The sequence below is a fragment of the Budorcas taxicolor genome, chromosome 19 (assembly GCF_023091745.1).
Source record: "Budorcas taxicolor isolate Tak-1 chromosome 19, Takin1.1, whole genome shotgun sequence".
NCBI classification, from domain to species: Eukaryota; Metazoa; Chordata; class Mammalia; order Artiodactyla; family Bovidae; genus Budorcas; species Budorcas taxicolor.
In genome coordinates, this window is record NC_068928.1 from 60,594,220 (window position 1) to 60,612,947 (window position 18,728).

An 18,728-nucleotide genomic window follows, 5' to 3' on the forward strand; every position below is an offset into this window, starting at 1 on the left:
AATTCAGAGTTTAAATAGAGACTTACTCAGGCCTGGGTTTTTAAAAATCCCTTTTGGAATCTGATTGCTGTTTTGCCTGTGCCAGAAAGATAGAGCAATAAGCAAGCACACGTGACAGCCTTGGGCACGGTCTGTGGCTGCAGCCTCCCTGTGGCACAGTTGGACGGGAGGAAAGCAGCTTCCCAAGCAGAGAATGTGTCTGGCAGGCGCTTTCCACACAGACCATGGCCTGTTTGCAGAAGCCAGACTGAATGAAGACAGCTTTAAGGAAAGCTCTTGAAGGATTCTTTAAACTCTCCTGGACAGAAAGAAACCAGGGCATCAAAGGTGCCCTTCACTTTTACTTTCCTGACAGTAAGTTGAGTTTGTTTTTACCTTTCATTCCGCATAAGGTAATGAGGTACAAAGGGCAGAATCAATGGCAAGCATCTTGATTGACATGGTTAAAATTATTATATAGTTGTGATATTTCTAAATTATTCTGTTTTATGTGGTGGACCTGATGAGGAGTTTCATTTTCTCAACGCAGTAAAATGGTGTTGTAGCATGATAGTAAAGTGCAAGGCAGATCCAGAAACGTGTGTTAAGGGTGTTCTCTTTCTGTGTCGGGTTTGCGCTTGTCTGGTTGGCCATTTGAGACCCTGCAGAGTTTTGTTTCTTGGGACTGTGCACACAGCAGGACAAGTTGCTTCTCCTCGTGGTTTTTTCTATGTTCTTTTCATGAAGATGAATGTTTTCCCTTAGAAACTTTCTCAAGTTAGAATTTAGAGATTATTTTGGCATTTGGTAGCTTTACCTTTTCCTTTCAACAAGAAAAGGAAATCCAGCAAGTTCTATAAATACTGCAGTTTGTATGTAGCATCAGCATTTATTCGAGTGCATGTAAGTCACCAGAACTGGGACACCAAATGATCATCTCTGGCATTTTAAACTGAAAACAGAGGAGACCCCTCTGACACGCGTGGCGGTCTACACGCAGCAGCAGCGAGTCGCACTCGCTAGCCCAGGCTCTTGGTTTCCAGCTGTGTGTCCGACAGACTTAAGTCCTAAAGGGGGACCCGTGAGTTTCAAGAGTAGAAATGTGCCCTGGGTCCCTGAGAAGGCCTGTGCAGAGATTCCCCTTGGTTTCCTCTGTGTGTGAGTCGTGTCTGACTCTGTGTGACCCCACGGACTGCAGCCCACCAGGCTCCTCTGCCACGGGATTCTCCAGGCAAGGACACTGGAGTGGGTTGCCCTTTTCTCCTCTAGGGGATTATTCCCCACCTGGGGACTGTCTTCTGCGTTTGCAGGCAGATTCTTTACCACTCGCTCAGTCAGTCGGTTCAGTCGCTCAGTCGTGTCCGACTCTTTGTGGCCCCAGGGACCGCGCGGCACGCCAGGCCTCCCTGTCCATCTCCAGCTCCCGGGGTTTACTCAGACTCATGTCCATCGAGTCGGTGATGCTGTCCAACCGTCTCATTCTCTGTCTTTACCACTAGATGTCATCACATCAGCCTCCAAAAGCGTGCCTTTCCTAGTGCAGATCTCCAGTGGACAGAAAACCGGAGGAGGTTTTATTCCCTTATGCATTTTTAAAAAGTACTAAGTCAAAGGCAAATGTGTTTTGGATTCTAAACTTTATTGCTGTTCAGTCACTAAATCATGTCCGACTCTCTGCGACCCCACGGACTGCAGCACGCCAGGCTTCCCTGTCCTTCATCTCCCAGAGTTCACTCAAACTCATGTCCACTGAGTCGGTGATTCCGTCCAACCATCTCACCCTCTGTCGCCCCCTTCTCCTCCTGCCTTCAATCTTTCCCAGCATCAGGGTCTTAACGTTGCTAACGTCTTATTCTCTGATTTAATTTATTTTTACTGGAGTACACTTGATTTACAATGTTGTGTTAGTTATTTGCTTTAGATTGTTGCAAAGTCAGGATGGTGGCAGGGAAATTTGCTTTTGGGACAAAAAGGAAAAGAGCTCCCACACCACAGCCCTTACCTTGTTCATAACCATCGAGCCTTCAGAGAAAGGTCAGCTGGCAGGACATTTTATATTCGTTACCACTTTATAATCTTTAAAAAAACTGCATGTGTGTTAACAGTAATGTCAGATGAGGCATTCAGCCAGGGCTCCTGGGACTGTGTGTTCAGGAGCTTTGTTTTAACTGTTTGTTTGGGTTTTTTTTGTCCTTTCTCTTGACTGGCTATTGCTCTGTAGTATTGATTTTGCCTTCTCTGTTGATGAACAGGACAAAATGATTAAAAAAGAGAGGAGCGTGTGTCAACAGACTCGGGCCCTTCTGCACAAGAATTTTCTCAGAAAATGGAGAATGAAAAAAGAGAGCGTGTTGGTATGGTTCACAATATATATCTTTCCATATTTAGTGAATGGAAATCCGTCATTTCACATTATGCCATTTTTATTGCCTTTTTATGTTCACAAATTCTATGGGCTGGTTGATTTGGAGTTCCCAAGGTAATGTTTTGCAAATGTTGCACAATAGGATAATATTTATGGCAAAAGACGCAGGCTCATATGTTTGCTCCTAAAAAGCAAAGTAGGTAACTTTTTATTGAACGTAACTAGCCATTCACCAAGTAAATAATCCACTTGAAACTTGTGGAATTATCCTGATTTACCCCAGGCCAACTTTAGTGTAAGAAAAAAGGTTGGGTGGGGGTGGGGAGCAAAATGAAGTAGATTTTAAACAGGTGAACCATCGCGCTCTACTGGGGACGTTTTGACAAGATTCTGTGAATTGTTTTTGTTTCATTACGAAGTCCTGTCTGACTCTCTGCAACCCGGTGGCCTGTAGCCCGCCAGGCTCCTCTGTCCATGGGTTTCTCCAGGCAAGGAGACTGGGATGGGCTCCTATGGCCTCCTCCAGGGGATCTTCCCGACCCGGGGATCTAATGGGTCTCCTGCCTCCCCTGCACTGGCAGGCAAACTCTTTACCACTGAGCCACAGGGAGGCCCTTGTTAATTCATGGGACTGGGGAAATGGCTTCTGAGCAAAAATTTGGGAACTCTGGGGGATTTCTTTTGAAGATTACGCTTTTGCAAACTTGGAGTAGTTTCAGGGAGCCGGGCCCCTGCTTGTCAGCGTCTTTGCCCTCTCTTCAGTCTCTAGTATAAGGTCAAGGCCATCGAGATGAGGATCTTTGCTTATGTTCTCAAGAAATACACCTGGAGCTGCCTTGGCTACACAGAAGCTATGTTCCGCTGAAAAATAGCAGTTCTTTTTTTTTCTGTTTTTTAATTTTTTATTTTTTATTGACGTACACGGTCATCCTTGGCTCTTGAAGCATTCAGTTCTAATATTTTAGTTGCTGTATTGATAAAGGGTAACCTTTACAGTGATCATCCAAGTCAATTTTTAAAAAACTTACGGAATGTTTAAAACCTCAAGCTTAGGATGAATGGCCCAGTGAACTCACTTCCTGTCCAGTTCACCTACAGCCCAGGTGTGACACCTGTTAGCATCTGCTGGTGTGGCTGGATCTCTTCATCTCCCTCAGCTCCTCTCAGCACACATGACATGACCGCTGAAGGCTTCCACTAGCATCCACGGAAATCAAGGACAGGCTCCTTCGTAACCGCTAATGCGCTTCACAAAGTTCACGGCAATTGCGTATAGTCATCTAATTCCATGTCAAAATTCAGTTTCCTAAAATTTCCTCTAAAATATCTCATCAAACGTTTTTTTTGACTGTGCGGCCTCTGGGATCAAAGTGGGACCTAGCGCCTGGCCCCTGAGGAGACGCATGTGGCCTCAGCCACTGAGCCCCGGAGAACTCCCTGGAATGTCTCTTAACGTTGGTTTGTTCAAACCAGGGAGCCAGTCACTGTCCGGCTGAACACCCGTGCTCTGCGTTTGCCTGGAGCCGCTTCAGGCTCTCGTTTAACTCATTCCTTTGCCGTCTACATTCCTTTTCTGATTTTTTAACTTTTTTAATTAAAAACCTTTCATTCAAGTATAGTTGATTTACAATAAGGGCTTCCGTGGTGTCTCAATGGTAAAGAATTCGCCTGCAACGCAGGAGACGTGGGTTCAATCCCTGGGTGGAGGAGAGCCCCTAGAGAGGGGAATGGCACCCCACTCCTGTATTCTTGCCTGGAGAATCCCCATGGACAGGGGAGCCTGGCAGGCTACAGTCCATGGGGTTGCAAAGAGTCGGACATGGCTGATTTACAGCCGTCTGCATTTCTTGTAAACAGTATTTACATTAAAAAATAGATTTTTAACTTTGGGTTAAACCCTTTGACAAAAGTATCTCTTATGGAATGATGTGTATTTCTATTTTATCCATATGAGGGCGAATAATCAGGAGTATATGAGGGGTGCTGTGATTCTAGGTTAAGATTAATGGACATGCTTGGTGTTATCTCAAAGCTATATTTGGAGATAAATCCATCCCATATTTGCTATATACCTCAAAACTTTTTTGGACATTAAAAGGTTTTCTTAAAATTGGTGTATAGTTTCTGTACAATATTACATGTTATTACAGGGGTCCAATGGAGTGATCCACAACTGTAATATTCCACTTGAGATAGAATATTTGCCATATTCCCCGTGTTGTACAATCTGTCCGTGTGGCTTCTTTTATTTCTAATTTGTTTCCGTTTGAAGGGTAGTTGCCTCACAGCGTCGTGTGCGTTTCTGCCACACGTTAACATTAATCGGCCGTAGGTTCACACGTGTCCCCTCCCGCCTGAGCCTGCCTCCCCCCTCCCGCCCCTCCCGCCCCCTCGGGTGTCACAGGGCCCCGGGCTGAGCTCCCTGGGTCAGGCTGTCTGTCGAGTGAAATGGTGGTCTGCCTAACAGCCGGCTGGTAACTGAGAAAGCGAGGACGTGGGCGAGTGAAGTGAAGCCGAGCTCGGTGGCAGTGCCTCCGTCCTCAGCGTGCTCGCCTGCCCCTCCCTGTCTGAGAGCCCGTGGCGACGGGGCCCCTTTCTCTTCCGTGCGCTGCAGGAGTGGACCATGGTGCTCTTCCTGGGGCTCGCTCTCTGCCTCTTTGCAGAGCTCTTCAGAGCTACTCATTTCCTGGAACAGCCGCCTCGGGTCCTGGGACGTGTGGATGAGTTTAACGACTCCGACCCGGTGCTGGTGGCCTACACCCCGGTCACTAACGTGACCCAGAGCATCATGGATAAGGTGGCTGCAGCTGCCTTCATGAAAGGTGCGTTGTTCAGCAGCCCATGCTTCATTATTATGCAACCTGTTCGCATTTAATTTGAAGTCTGTTTTGCAAGTTGAGTTTATTTACCCAGCCTGTGAGTCAGTGATTTTCAACTGGGGCAGGATCCTCATTTCACATGGGGTGGAGGGCTTGGTGTGAAGCTCCAAGTACGGGTAGGTCTCAACGGAACATAGATTTTGTTGTTCTTGTTCAGACACTGCCATGTCTGACTCTGTCACCTCATGAACTGTAGCACACCTGGCTCCTCTGTCCTTCACCACCTCCCAGAGCTTGCTCAAACTCATGTCCATTGAGTCGGTGATGCCATCCAACCATCTCATCCTCTGTCGCCCCCCTTCTCCTCCCGCCTTCAATCTTTCCCAGCATCAGGATCTTTTCCAATGAGTCAGTTCTTCACATCAGGTGGCCAAAGTATTGGAGCTTCAGCTTCAGCATCAGTCCTTCCCGCGAATATTCAGAGTTGACTACCTTTTGGATTGACTGGTTTGATCTCCTTGCTATCCAAAGGACTCTCAAGAGTCTTCTCCAACACCACAGTTCAAAAGCATCAATTCTCTGGTGCTCAGCCTTCTTTATGGTCCAGCTCTCACATCTGTACATGACTACTGGAAAAACCATAGCTTTGACTATATGGACCTTTGTTGGCAAAGTAACATCTCTTTTAATATGGTGAACTCATTCATTATAAATGTTGTATGAGTTTAATTCTTAAGATAGTGTCCTTGACTCCAAAGAGCCTGGGTAGGTTCTAACTTTACCTCTGATTTTGTGCTCTGATTTTTTGTGTGCTGTTTATTACTTTTGGCATACTATTTTCATATGATAGAAATCTACTTATAATCTTGGCAGAGAAAAACCCCACCAAATTCTGAAGCATTTTTACTGGTTATTTAAAATATTTTTAATTTTAAAATTACTTTAATTGCCAAAGTAACAGCCAGCCTAAGACAAGTTAAGCAGAACAAACTTGTCTGAAGCCAACAATGAAAGCTTTTGCGTTCATTCAAGCCACCATTTCCTCCTCTAAAAATTTGTGTGTATCTTTCTAGGATAATATGTACACACACACACACACACACACACACACACACACGGTCACATATGTAGGCATGTGTGCACATAGGTGCACAAATTCAGTTGTTCTTTACTTCAATGGGGATTATGATTATGCTAAATTATTGGGAACTACTTTGCTTATAGAGGAACCAGGGTTCCAAGTTGCTCAGCTAAGATTTTAATAAGCGGCAGAGGAGATGTGTCCAGGCAGCCTTAACTCTAGGCTCTTTGCCCTCAGCTAGCATTCTCAGATTTAAAGATGCTAAGGTGAAAGAAACAGACGCTTTTTCCCCTCAGCGAGCTCAATAGTTTGATTTACCCTAACCAAGGCCCTGCTCTGGATAACTGAGGACCAGGTGCTGTTTTGTTTTTGCTCCAGATTCAAGTCCTAGAGGGTAGTCTGAGCAACAGCGCTGTGGAGGCACGCAGCCTCCGTGCCATAACGTTAGGGAAGTGAATCCTCAGAAGAAGAAATGGGCCCAGAAGTTGATGCTCCCAGACATCCCTAAACCCCGCAGCAAGCCAGGACAGCTCTTGCTTGGAAAAACCATAGACGAAGGAGCCTGGTGGTTACGGTCTGTGGGGTCTCAAAGAGTCAGATACAGCTGAGCAGACACACACAACTGCTTTTTTAAAACCAATGTAGTTGACCCTTGAACCTCTGCAGGGCTAGAGGAACCTCCTCTTCAGGAAGCTAAAGACCCGAGTAATTCCTTATTGGCCCCTGTATCTGTGTTTCCTCAGCATCTGAGCTCCCTCCATTCAGGGTTCTGCAACCTCACATTCCACCAGTGCCTGGGCAGTGCAGTAATGCAGCATTTACTTCCGGGAAAAATGCATGTTTGAGGGGTCCCGTGCAGCCCAAACCTCTGGCATTCAGAGTCAGTGGCATATCGTTCCCATCTTCTCAGGTGTTTACATTGAGCCTTAAACAACAGGAAAGACTTTCAGCCCTTAACTTAGAGGCAGCTGCTTGGTGATGCCATAATATACGGCACCAGTGGGTTACCCCGGTGGCTGAGATGGAAATGCGGGAGACCTGGGTTGGGAAGATGCCCTGGAGGAGGGCGTGGCCACCCTCTCCAGTATCCTTGCCTGGAGAACCCCATGGACAGAGGAGCCTGGTGGGCTGCAGTCCACGGGGTCACAAAGAGTCGGAGGCGACTAACGAGGCTTAGCACACAGGCACCCATGGGACCGATAACTAGATGGAAACCTAAGCGATTGCTGTTGGTCTTGTGTCCTCTAGTAATAAAGTTCGTCTAATCAGTCGCATTTCTCACACCTGGCAGGAAGAACAGTCCTTGGGATCCCTAATGAAGACGCCATGGACAGAGTGCGCCCAAGGAACGACTCTGAGATGGTGGGAATTGTGTTCAACGACACTTTCTCATACCGGCTGAAGTTCAGCTGGGGACACAGGGTCCCGGTCGTAAGAGAGCACTTCGAGTACTCGGGTAAGCGGCTGAGAACTGACTGCAGCCTTTGCTGCTTCGTCCCATCCCCTATGGGCAATGCCTGACGGAATCGTTAATAAAGTCAAGGAGCAGTGTGCTGTTCACTGCTGACCTTCAGGATGTCTTCCTTACAGGAGGAGTCTCACTCTTGTGCCAGCTATTTAATGCTGTGCTCCTTTGTTGCGATTTTGCTTTAAAAATGCTCTGGATTTTGTCGCCATGGACTTTGAGCGGACACTCAGATAGTTCGCTTAAAACCGGGGTTACTGGTTTCATTCCGTTCATTGATTTCCATTGCGTAATGATGTGCCTGTCTTTCTTCTTTGAAGACCACTGTTGGGCTCTCCGTGATGAAGCTTTCTGTCTGTTGTCAATATACTGGCAAAACGGGTTTGTGGCTTTTCAAACTGCGATCAATGCTGCAATTATACAAGTAAGTAAGTGCCCCGCCTCCAAGACCTGTTTGAAGTCTGTACTTGTGCCCGCGTTTCTTGCCTGCCTCCTCCTCCTCCATCCTGCGCTCTCAGGAGAGGCTGCTCCGTTGCCTTCTCCGAGCAGAGAAGCTGCCGGGGCGCACAGCCTCCCGCTTTCCCAGCACAACGACGCGGAGCCGCCGTCGCGCGCCCTCCGCCGCCCTCTCCCGCTGCCCGGTCCCTCGGCCCCGGCTCAGCGCCCGGGCTGGAGGCGCCATCCTTGCGCACAGTGTCCGGAGCGTGGCGCGATGGGCGTTCCGTCCACGACCTCTTTCTTCAGCTTCCGCTTTTCAACAGCACTCTTCTCTTCAGCACTTAACAACGATCAGTTTCTTTCCTTATCAAGACCTCGCATTCACGGTTCCTCCTCAAACAATCACCCTCTTCGCCCTTAACATCTTTACTCCTTGAAACCATTGACTTCCTTTGAGCTCAACTCAGCGCAATAAAATTTCTACTCCCACCATGCCACCAAAATGATTTTCCTGAGGTCAGTAACAACGCTCACATGACACGTGACGCTTTCCTTCCTGTCTTCCTTGGTCTTTTAGCTAAATACCACAGCACTCACCTGGCTCTCCACTTTGCCAGCAGTTCTCCGTCTTCTGGCAGTCTTATCCGTCGTCACACTCCCACCTCTTTCAATCTGTGGTTCTACAAGGTCCTATTCAAGGCAATTTTCTCCATACTTTCTCCACACGGTGCCATCCTTTACCATAAATTCATTTACAGCTTACATGCTGATAACTGTAAGAACCCTGCTTTAATTGTTGACCAGTAAACTCGTCCTTTAAAGGACCAGAGAGCAAGTATTCTGCGGTCTGGGGGCCAAACAGTTTCTGTTGCAAAGACTCAGCTTTCCATTTTTCATGTGGCAGCACTCATAAACCAGTGTGCTGACTGCATCGCAGTAAAACCGTTCACAAACACAGGTGATGGGCAAGGCCTGCTCCACTGTAGTCCTGAGGAGCTGACTACTTGATGCCCCATAAGCAATTCAGATTGGTATGTTCCAACCTGAATGTGGGTGTTTTTCTCTAAATGTGACCCAGTCTTTAAAAAAGTTTCTCCATCTCATGCATGCGTGCTCAGTCGAGTCCAACTCTTTGAGACCCCGTGGACCCACCAGGCTCCTCTGTCCACGGGGATTCTCCAGGCCAGAATGGATTGCCATCTCCCTAACCCAGGGATTGCATTGGCAGGTGGATTCTTTACCCACTGAGTCACCTGGGAAGCCCTTTCTCTACCTCCAGTGAATGCCAAAGCCAGTCTTCCGCTGCGTCACCGTTACATCTTCTCTCTCATCCAGCCCTGTCAACTGTAAGCTCAGCTCTACTTACCTCTCTTCAGTTCTGCCACCAGCGTTTATTCAGGTCATGTTCATCTCTTGCCTGAACTGTGAGAGTCATTTATGTATCCAGCCTCATCTTCCTCCCTCCACCTCTATCTCCCCATATTTTAAGCTGCTAGAAATATATAAACTCTTCTATATGAAAATGAAAAAAACAATGAATGTTGTTTTCTAGTCTATTTCTTCTGTGGTTAACCTAATTTATGTGTTTGTTAACATCCCAATTTAGGTCACCACGAATCATTCTGTTATGGAAGAGTTGACATCAGTTGTTGGAATAAATATGAGGACGCCCCCTTTCATTTCTAAGGGAGAGATTATAAACGAGTGGTTCATTTTCATCTGTATTGTTTACTTCTCCCCTTTTGTGTATGTTGCATCGTTAAACATCACAAAGGAACGGAAAAAATTTAAGAAGCTGATGACAGGGATGGGTCTGCAGCAGTCAGCATTTTGGTGAGTCACCTGTGTATCCCACGTTAATACCTGCGGGAACTCGTTGGAAAGGACCCTGATGCTGGGGAAAGATTGAAGGCAAAAGGAGCAGAGGGTGGCAGCGGATGAGATGGTTGGATAGAAGCGCTGACTCAAAGGACATGAGGCTGAGCAAACTCGGGGAGATGCTGGAGGACAGAGGAGCCTGGCGTGCTGCAGGCCACGGGGCTGCAAAGAGTCAGACACGACTTGGCAACTGAGCAACAGTGGCAATGTTAATTTTAACATTCATTCTGTGTTTGTTAAGATAATTTTAATCATTGCTAGGCAAAAGTCTTCATGGGCATTATTTCATTGAATCCTCAAAACAGCCATATGAGATAGTTAACACGATTAATCGCATTTTACAGACGAAGTGAGAAAAGAGGCTTGCCCCTGATCACACCGCTAGAGTGCACAGAGCCACACGTTTATATTAAACGTGACTCCAGTCTGTTCGTTCCCGGAGTGTGCTCTGTGAACTCTCCTATACCGCCTCTCGCGTGTCTGTGGACGTGCGACATTCTGAATTAACTCTCTGCTTCTGCCGTAGGCTCTCCTGGGCGCTGATGTATGCTGGCTTCGTCTCTGTTGTATCCATTTTCATGACTCTGGTTATAAAATTATTCCAAATGATTATCCTTACTGGCTTCATGGTGGTAGTCACGCTTTTCACCCTGTATGGCCTGTCTTTGGTGAGTTGGCAAAACATGCATTTCTCATCCTACTTCAAGTCTCAGATATATAAGCCAGTATCCATATTTCTTCAGGGTATTGGTAGCCTAGAGCTTCTCATTTTGTACTCTGGTTTCTGTATGTTTTTGAGAAAGTTTTTGTTCACGTGATGAACGAGTGAATATTGCAATTCATGATACTCAGAGGAAAAAAATATACCCCCTGGAACTTTTCTTTCTTCCTTCAGATAGCACTGGCTTTCCTCCTCTGCGTGCTGATAAAGAGACCCATCCTGACGGGCGTGGTTGCCTCTCTCTTCACTGTGTTTTGGGGCTGTCTGGGCTTCACTGCATTGTACAGACAACTCCCGTCGTCACTGGGATGGGCTTTATGTCTGTTTAGCCCTTTTGCCTTCACTGCTGGGGTGGCTCAGGTAAGAACACAGCCATCTAGTGACTATTAGAGTTTCCGCATTATTGAGCCAGTTTGGTACTTCCTCAAGCTTAATGATCAATCACCCTGCATTTTAAGAAATTAGGCTATTGAAAAGTTAAATAAAAAATCTTATCGGGACTTCCCTGGCGACCCAGTGGTTAAGACTTCACCTTCCAATGCAGGGGATCCAGCTTCCATCCCTGGTCGGGGAGCTAGGATCCCACAGGCCTCTCGGCCAAAAAAAGAAAGCATAAAACCGAAGGAATGTTGTAACAAGTTCAATAAAGAATTTGAAAATGGTCCACATCCAAAAAAATCTTTAAAAAGATCTTATCAGAGTTATCAAACAGATCATTTGTAAACTCCTGGGAAATTTAAATGAGAAAAATAATCGCTCACGATCTGAGCGGGGCGCAGGCCCAGGCGCCCGGAATGAGGCTCGGTTCCGTCACTTCCCGCGGAGTCACCTCGGGCGGGTCACCGGGCTTCTGTAGTTTCTCCTTGCCCGTCTGCAAAGTCAGGATGTGGGAATCGAGCTCACGGGTAATCGTGCTGTTATTTATGAATGAGGCTAGAACCACGCGATGTGAAGCTTAGCTGTGATCTTCATCTGTTTTATCTTTATTACCCTTAAAATCAACCTCTTCAAGTCTTCAGTGCTTACCTAATGTTTTAACACATTTGCAACATATGAACACTTGGGATTTTCATACTTCCTTCAAATGGTCTCTCACTTCCCTGCCATCTCTGGGCTTCTCTTCCCAGAATAAATTATTTTTGGTCGCTTTCCCACTTCTCTAAATCGCCTTCCTGAAGATTTCTGATGAATGAATAAATTAAGTTTCTGTTCTTCAATTGTCTTAGAGCATTTCCTTCTCTCAGAGCATTTCCCACTCGGTGACAATAATTATATTTGTCAAAAGCAACACTGCTACTCACAGCTTCACCATGCATTTTTTAAGGAAAAGGAATATTAAAATTAAAATTGTATTTGCCTATGCAGCATCATTAGAAGAAGTTCAGTTTCATCGGTGTATCTAACTTTGACTGTACTTTTTCCTTTGTGGTCTCAGATTTCGCATCAAGAGTATCACGTGAGTGCTGTTGTTTTCCCCGATCCCTCTGGGGAGTCAAACACAATGATACTGGTTTTCTTCCTTCTGGCATTTGACACTCTGCTCTATTTGACATTAACATTATATTTTGAGCACATTTTGCCTGGTAAGTAATAGTGTGATGTGATTAAAGCTGAATTTAAAGTAATTCTGTGTCTTGAAAGGTGGTGTCCAATTCTTTGTTGACTTGTCATTTTAAAAGCCTTTCTGATTGCAGAGGAAAGGAAAAACATTCAAAACAGAAGAATTTCCTCATTTTCCTCTCACTGTTTAATGATCTGAATGGAACTATTTTGTTGAGACATTTTAATGAAAAACCACTTGCGTTTCTGTTGGTTTATATCTTTTATAAAAGTAAGAAGTAAAGAGTGTGTATGTGTGTGTGTGTGTATTAACGGGAGAGGAAGGGAGATATCTAAATCAACCATTAGAGAACACTGCTTCTTAGCCCTTGAGTTCACAGCCATAAGATAAGATAGCTCATTACATCACTCCTGCCAGTATTTGGCTCTAGGAAACTTGTTCTTCTGCGTCTCAAAATATTAACATTTACAGTGCAAAGTTAATGGATAACTTCTCCTTTTTGTGAAAAAAAATCAGTCTAACGGGAATACCTTTATATAATGTTCTACAAATAAAATAACAAAATAAACCCTACAACCAACTTTTAAATAATTATTATAAAACTCAAGTGTAGTCTACACACATAATCCCAGGAACTAATATGCCTGTGTTCCCTTAGTGTGCGCGCTCAGTCATGTCTGACAGTTTTGTGACCGGCTGGACTGTAGCCCTCCAAGCTCCTCTGTGCATGGGATTCTCCAGGCAAGAGTACTGGAGTGGGTTACCATTTCCTCCTCTGGGGGATCTTCCTGACACAGGGATCGAACCCAGGTCTCCTGCATTGCAGGCTGATTCTTTACTGTCTGAGCTACTGGGGAAACCCCCTGGTGGCCCAGACAATTTAACTATATAATTTTTTTCTCCAGTACTTCCACCTAGAATTTAATTCCAATTTTAATGGGTGGCATTTCTGTTCTTTCTTATTAAGTCCTCCACGCGTTCATAATTAGTATGCTTTTCTTGTCCGAGTGAAATGCATACACGTGAGGATGCGTGTATTTCCCAGGTTTTATTTCCCCGCTTTTGCGCAGCGCAGCCCCCCTTTCTGGCAGCTCACCTCTAGCCGTGCTCGGCTCAGGCCCAGCCTTGAGCCTCTCCTCTTGGCACATTCAGTTTCTGAAGCCTCATCACTCCTCCTTTTTGCCTCTCTCTTCAAAGCCCCGTTTTGCAGCTCCGGGTTTCTCTTACGTTTCCCTCCACGTCCCCAGCGTCTTCCTTCCCTGCGCGCAGCTCCATGTGCGTGTCGCCGCGTCAGTCCCTCTCCTGGCGCAGTGCTGGCGCGTTTCACAGCGTGACACGCAGAAGCTCCGCTGCCTTCGTTCTCCTATCGTCTCTGGACTTCCCGGAGGCTCGGGTGGTAAAGCGCCTGTCTACAATGTGGGAGACCCGGGTTCGATCCCCGGGTCAGGAAGATCCCCTGGAGAAGGGACTGGCAATCCACTCCAGTACTCTTGCCTGGAGAATCCCATGGACAGAGGAGCCTGGTAGGCTACAGTCCATGGGGTCGCAAAGAGTCGGACACGACTGAGCGACTTCACTTTCTTTCACTTTTCATGGTCTCTGGAAAAGCCTATTGCATTTCTTCTTGGTGTCACCAGGAAATTCATGTTCCGTGGGTATATCATTAAAGTTCCATCTCATTTTATTTTTTCTGATGCCTTAGATCCGGAGCTGCCCTTTCTTTTAACGGTTGCCCTATATTCCCGTTTCTTATCATTAGAATATAAGTTCATTTGAATGTCAGATATTGTGATTGATTCTACCGTTCATATACAGGGGTATATGGAGGCTTGAACTTTGCTGGTGGCTCAGTGGTAAAGAATCTGCCCGCCCACACAGGAGATGCAGGTTCAATCCCTGGGTCAGGACGATCCCCTGGAGCAGGAAACGGCATCCCACTCCAGTGTTCTTAGCCAGGAAATCCCATGGAGAGAGGAGCCTGGTGGGCTACGGTCCACTGGGCTCATAAAGATTTAGACACGACTTAGTGACTCAACAACAAAAAGCAAAATGGAGATATATGGATGGCAAACTGGAGGAAGGCAGTCAAGAAGTACAAAACTCCAGTTATAAATAGGTAGCATCCATGCACAACCTGGTGGCTGTAGGTAGCATGCTGTGTGCTATATAGAGAAGCTGTGAAGCAAATAAATCTTGAGTTCTCATCACAAGGAGAATTTTTTTTTCCTGCTTTCATCCTGTCTCTGTGAGATGAAGGATGTTAGCTGAACCTACTGTGGTCATCATTTCACACTGTTTGTGAATCAAACCATTGTACTGCACTCCCTAAACGTATATAATTATGTGTGTCAATTATTTCTCAGTAAAACTGGGAAAAACGAATACAAGTCATTAATGTGCAGGAAAAATTGCTGTCAAGCTGCACTGTGACAGGTGTGGTTCTTCACTGATGCTGTTTGCTGCTTGACCCAACATGGAATCATGTCTTTATGGCTCAGATGAAAACGGCCAGCGGCGTTCACCACTGTTTTTCCTGAAGTCTTCCTTTTGGTCCCAACACAAAAGCACTCACCGTGAAGTCTTCGGGAATGAAATGAATTCTGAGCTCTCCTGCGGTGATTCTTTCGAGCCAGTGTCTCCAGAGTTCCACGGAAAAGAAGCCATAAGGTGACTTAACAGTTTATGTGACCATGTACACGGTTAGGTAAAAGCGTGATAAATTAACTTGCCACAAGGACAACCACAGGTCCAATGTTATGGATGATGTGGGTTTTAAAATTTATTTCTTTTTAATGGAAGGATAACTGCTTTACAATGTTGTGTTGGTCTCTGCCATACATCAGTGTGAGCCAGCCACAGGCACCCACGTCCCCCATCCTGAACCTCCCTCCCACCTCCCACCCCTCTAGGGTGTCCCAGAGCGGCAGGTTGAGCTCCAAGTCATGCAGCAAATCCCCGCCGGCTGTCCGTTCTGCATAGGATCCTGTATGTGGTCAGAGCCACTCTCTGCATTTGCCCCACCCCTTCCTTCCCCGAGTGAGGCCCCGAGTCTGTTCTCTGTGTCTGCGTCTCTGTTGCTGTCCTGCAGACAGGCTCATCAGTGCCATCCTTCCAGATTCCATATAGATGCGTTAACACGTGGCATTTGTCTTCCTCTTTCTGACTTACTTCACTTTGTATAATAGGCTCTAGATTCATCCCCCTCCTTAGAGCTGCCTCAAATGCATTCCTTACCCTGAGTAATATTCCATTGTATGTATGTACCACAGCTTCTTTATCCATTCGGGATGACGCGTTTTCATTCTTTTTAATTTTTTTAAATTAGAGTGTCATTACTTTACCGCACTGTGGTGGGTTTTGCCATACATCAACGTGGATCAGCATTAGTTGATGATGTGTTTTTGGAAGTTCCTTTCTTTCAGATATTTTTGCTTTCATGCTGAAAGACTTCTTCATAATTAGTAGCTTTGTGACTTTCTGGTAAATGCTGAGCTCTCCAAGCCTCATTTCTTCCCAAGAAATGTGTGATGTAGTTCCACAGTACAGTGGCATCTTCTTGAGTCAGTAAGATAATTAAGCAATATGTCTGCTACATAAAAGGAAGTGTGTACGTGTCAATTTATTATCCATGTGGGTTTGATATCCATGTACAGATATATAATAGAAGGCTGAGCTCATAAATCTGAAGCTTTGAAGACAGGTCTAAAGACACAGACTTGAGAATGAGAATTTTGGGTAAGGGAGGAAGCAGAAAGATGGGGAGATACCGTATGGCAAAGATCTGAGAATAAGAAAAAAGCTGGTCGGTATAGAGTCCAGTTTAAGGAGTCCATAAGGTATGCCCAGAGGGAATATTGAGAACGAGGTGGAAACCAGAAGCGAGCAGAGTTGAGGACAAGAAGACAGGGTGTGCAACTGTCAAATCAGTGATGAGCTTTATGAAAGAAACAAGGGCTGAAAAGTGACCGCTGGACGTGCTACTTAGGACATCATGGGTAACTTCATTGAGAATGGCTTCAGAAGCGTGGTGGAGCCCCAGGCTCTGCGATTAGGCTGGGAATGAAGGTGGGGAAACAAATGCGGTGGAGAGCAGCAGCTGCTATTATTCTGATGAATTTGCCCGAGGAAGAGAACGATTGAGTAATCAAGAGACAGGAAGCTGCTCTCCACTGCTCCCCCTCCCTGGCTTCTGCCTGACTTTCTTCCAACAGTAGCTTCCCTTCGTATGCTGATGCAGCTGGAAGGCATCAAATGCCGGCTTGGTGAGAATCGGAGCATCCGTGGAAATCTCCTTTGGGCCTGGCAGGGGCTTTTGCCCTCCTCTTCCCATTAAGATGGATCCTCTTACCAGTTTGTGGGAAGCGGGTGCCACCTCCATCCCCTCACCCAGACAGTGTTTCCACCATGCTCCTGAGAACTCCGACAATAAATCCCTCCTTTGGTGAAGGTTAAGGTCAATCATGAGCGGTAGTGATCAAGAGAGAGGTAGCTTCATCTGTGTCATTACAAACTGTAATCACCTCATAGCCGCTTAATCTTCTTTCAGAATCAGAAATCTTAAAAAAGAATATAAAGGAAAGCCTGGAAAAGTAGAAGCATTGCAAGGTAAAGAGAACAACGTCATTGTTTCGATGTTTCTAATTTAAAATGTTTTTCATTTCTTGAAAATAGTCATAATGGAAAATTAGAGAATGAATATACATAAAACTAAACATCTTTTAAAATTTCTACTATAAGGCATAATCACGAATGCATAGTTTCCTATGTATGGATGAGACAGTTTAAGAAATGGGATTGTACTGATTATGCTGGTGTATAATCTTTGACACTAGCTTGGAGCATCATCAGATTTGCTGGTATTAATATTTTCATAGGGCTTTTCATCATCTGTTTTGGGCTGTGCTTTGCTTTATTTTTGATTCTCTCACAATTTAACCCCACGATTTACGTTTTCAGGGAGTCTCTTAAAAATTCTGGGATGCTCATAGAACCCTCTGCTGCTTCCCAGTGGAATTAGATAATCTTTCAAATGTTAAAAGACTGTCAAGTCATAAGCATGCTCATGTGAAGATACCTGTGGCACGTGCTGGGTCCCAGCAGCCCTCTCTGAGACCACGCCCACACTTCTGTGATACGGATCAGAAGCTGATCCCTGGTGCCAGGGAAGCTTGAGCACCCTGTCCTTACCGACCCCCTTCCCTGCTTAGAGTAGACAGCATACACTGCTCCTTAGCCCCTGTATCTGGCTCTGGGACCCGCAGTGAGACTGCTTCTTAATAGAAATGCAGACTTGCCTTTGTCCGGGAAGTATTAACACATACTCTGCTTCCTCTGGTTTTATCTTCGTATCTCTGTCTTTGTTCTCTAATATTAACTGTATATATCCTTTGACATTCAAAGTATTTGTGGTACGGAGGGAAGTGGGCATTTATATTCCCAGTCTTGATCTAATTTCTTCAGAGGAAGTGAGGCTTTGTCTTCATAAATAGACACAAGTAGATATATAAGTGTAAAAAGTCACATTAAAATACGGTGAAATGAAATGAAGTGCGGAGGTACACTTTACTCTTTCAGTTGGTTTTTTTTTAAGGCCCGCTTCATTGCAGTATAATCCGAAGTCTAACTTTCAGATTTTATCCGGAGACAGGCATATGTCTTGACGTCTATGAAGGCCAGCTCACGGCGATTCTTGGACACAGCGGAGCTGGCAAGTCCTCGTTGCTGAGCATCCTTGGCGGCTGGTCTGCTTGTACCGAAGGTGAGAAGAGAATTTTACAAACCAAGGTGGCTGGTAAACAGCTTCCTCAGTCTGATTATGTGAAGGAAAAACATTTCTCTGAAAGAGGCTTTTTGCAAAGTTGAGCCATTTAAAATGGGAAATATTTATTTCATGTTTACATAAAGTAGAATGCTTGTATCTCTTTTTCACTATTATTTGTCATTCCATGTATATTTTGCACTGCTTTGGACAATGGTATTTATGTCAAGAATAATCTGCATCTTTTAAATGTATTAATTACATAGCTATAAAATGGGAGTTTCTTCAATGAATATCCTATATTATCTCTCTGCATAGAGTAAATAGCCTGGTGTTAAAGACTTACATTTTTTTTATCTATAGGATCTGCCACTATTTATAACACCCAACTCTCTGAAATAATGGACATGGAAGAAATCAGAAATTACACTGGATTTTGTCCACAATTTAATATCTACTTCGATTTTCTTACTGTGAGAGAAAACCTCAGGCTGTTTGCTAAAATAAAAGGGATTCCAGCAAAAGAAGTGGAACAAGAGGTAGATGAACAGATTAGAACTGATGACTTTGGAAATAATTTACTTAGCTTGCTTCTGGTTGTATTTCACTCTTTCACTATTACTTTACTCTTTCATAAATAAAATTTAATTAATGGAGTTCTAG

The 18,728-nt window shown here is 45.1% G+C and overlaps 1 protein-coding gene across 1 annotated transcript in view; it reads left to right on the forward strand.

The window, feature by feature from the left end:
• Window positions 1-307: 307 nt before the first annotated feature.
• Window positions 308-18,728, forward strand: part of ABCA10 (ATP binding cassette subfamily A member 10) — a 50,291-nt gene continuing 31,870 nt past the window's right edge. The window contains exons 1-13 of the mRNA XM_052657181.1: window positions 308-354; window positions 2,232-2,333; window positions 4,959-5,166; window positions 7,536-7,700; window positions 8,030-8,133; window positions 9,754-9,980; window positions 10,552-10,693; window positions 10,921-11,106; window positions 12,182-12,329; window positions 14,806-14,974; window positions 16,854-16,912; window positions 17,898-18,065; window positions 18,429-18,604. Coding sequence (XP_052513141.1) covers window positions 2,238-2,333; window positions 4,959-5,166; window positions 7,536-7,700; window positions 8,030-8,133; window positions 9,754-9,980; window positions 10,552-10,693; window positions 10,921-11,106; window positions 12,182-12,329; window positions 14,806-14,974; window positions 16,854-16,912; window positions 17,898-18,065; window positions 18,429-18,604 — 1,848 coding nt within the window. The 5' untranslated portion in view covers window positions 308-354; window positions 2,232-2,237. The remainder of the gene's footprint in view (window positions 355-2,231; window positions 2,334-4,958; window positions 5,167-7,535; window positions 7,701-8,029; window positions 8,134-9,753; window positions 9,981-10,551; window positions 10,694-10,920; window positions 11,107-12,181; window positions 12,330-14,805; window positions 14,975-16,853; window positions 16,913-17,897; window positions 18,066-18,428; window positions 18,605-18,728) is intronic.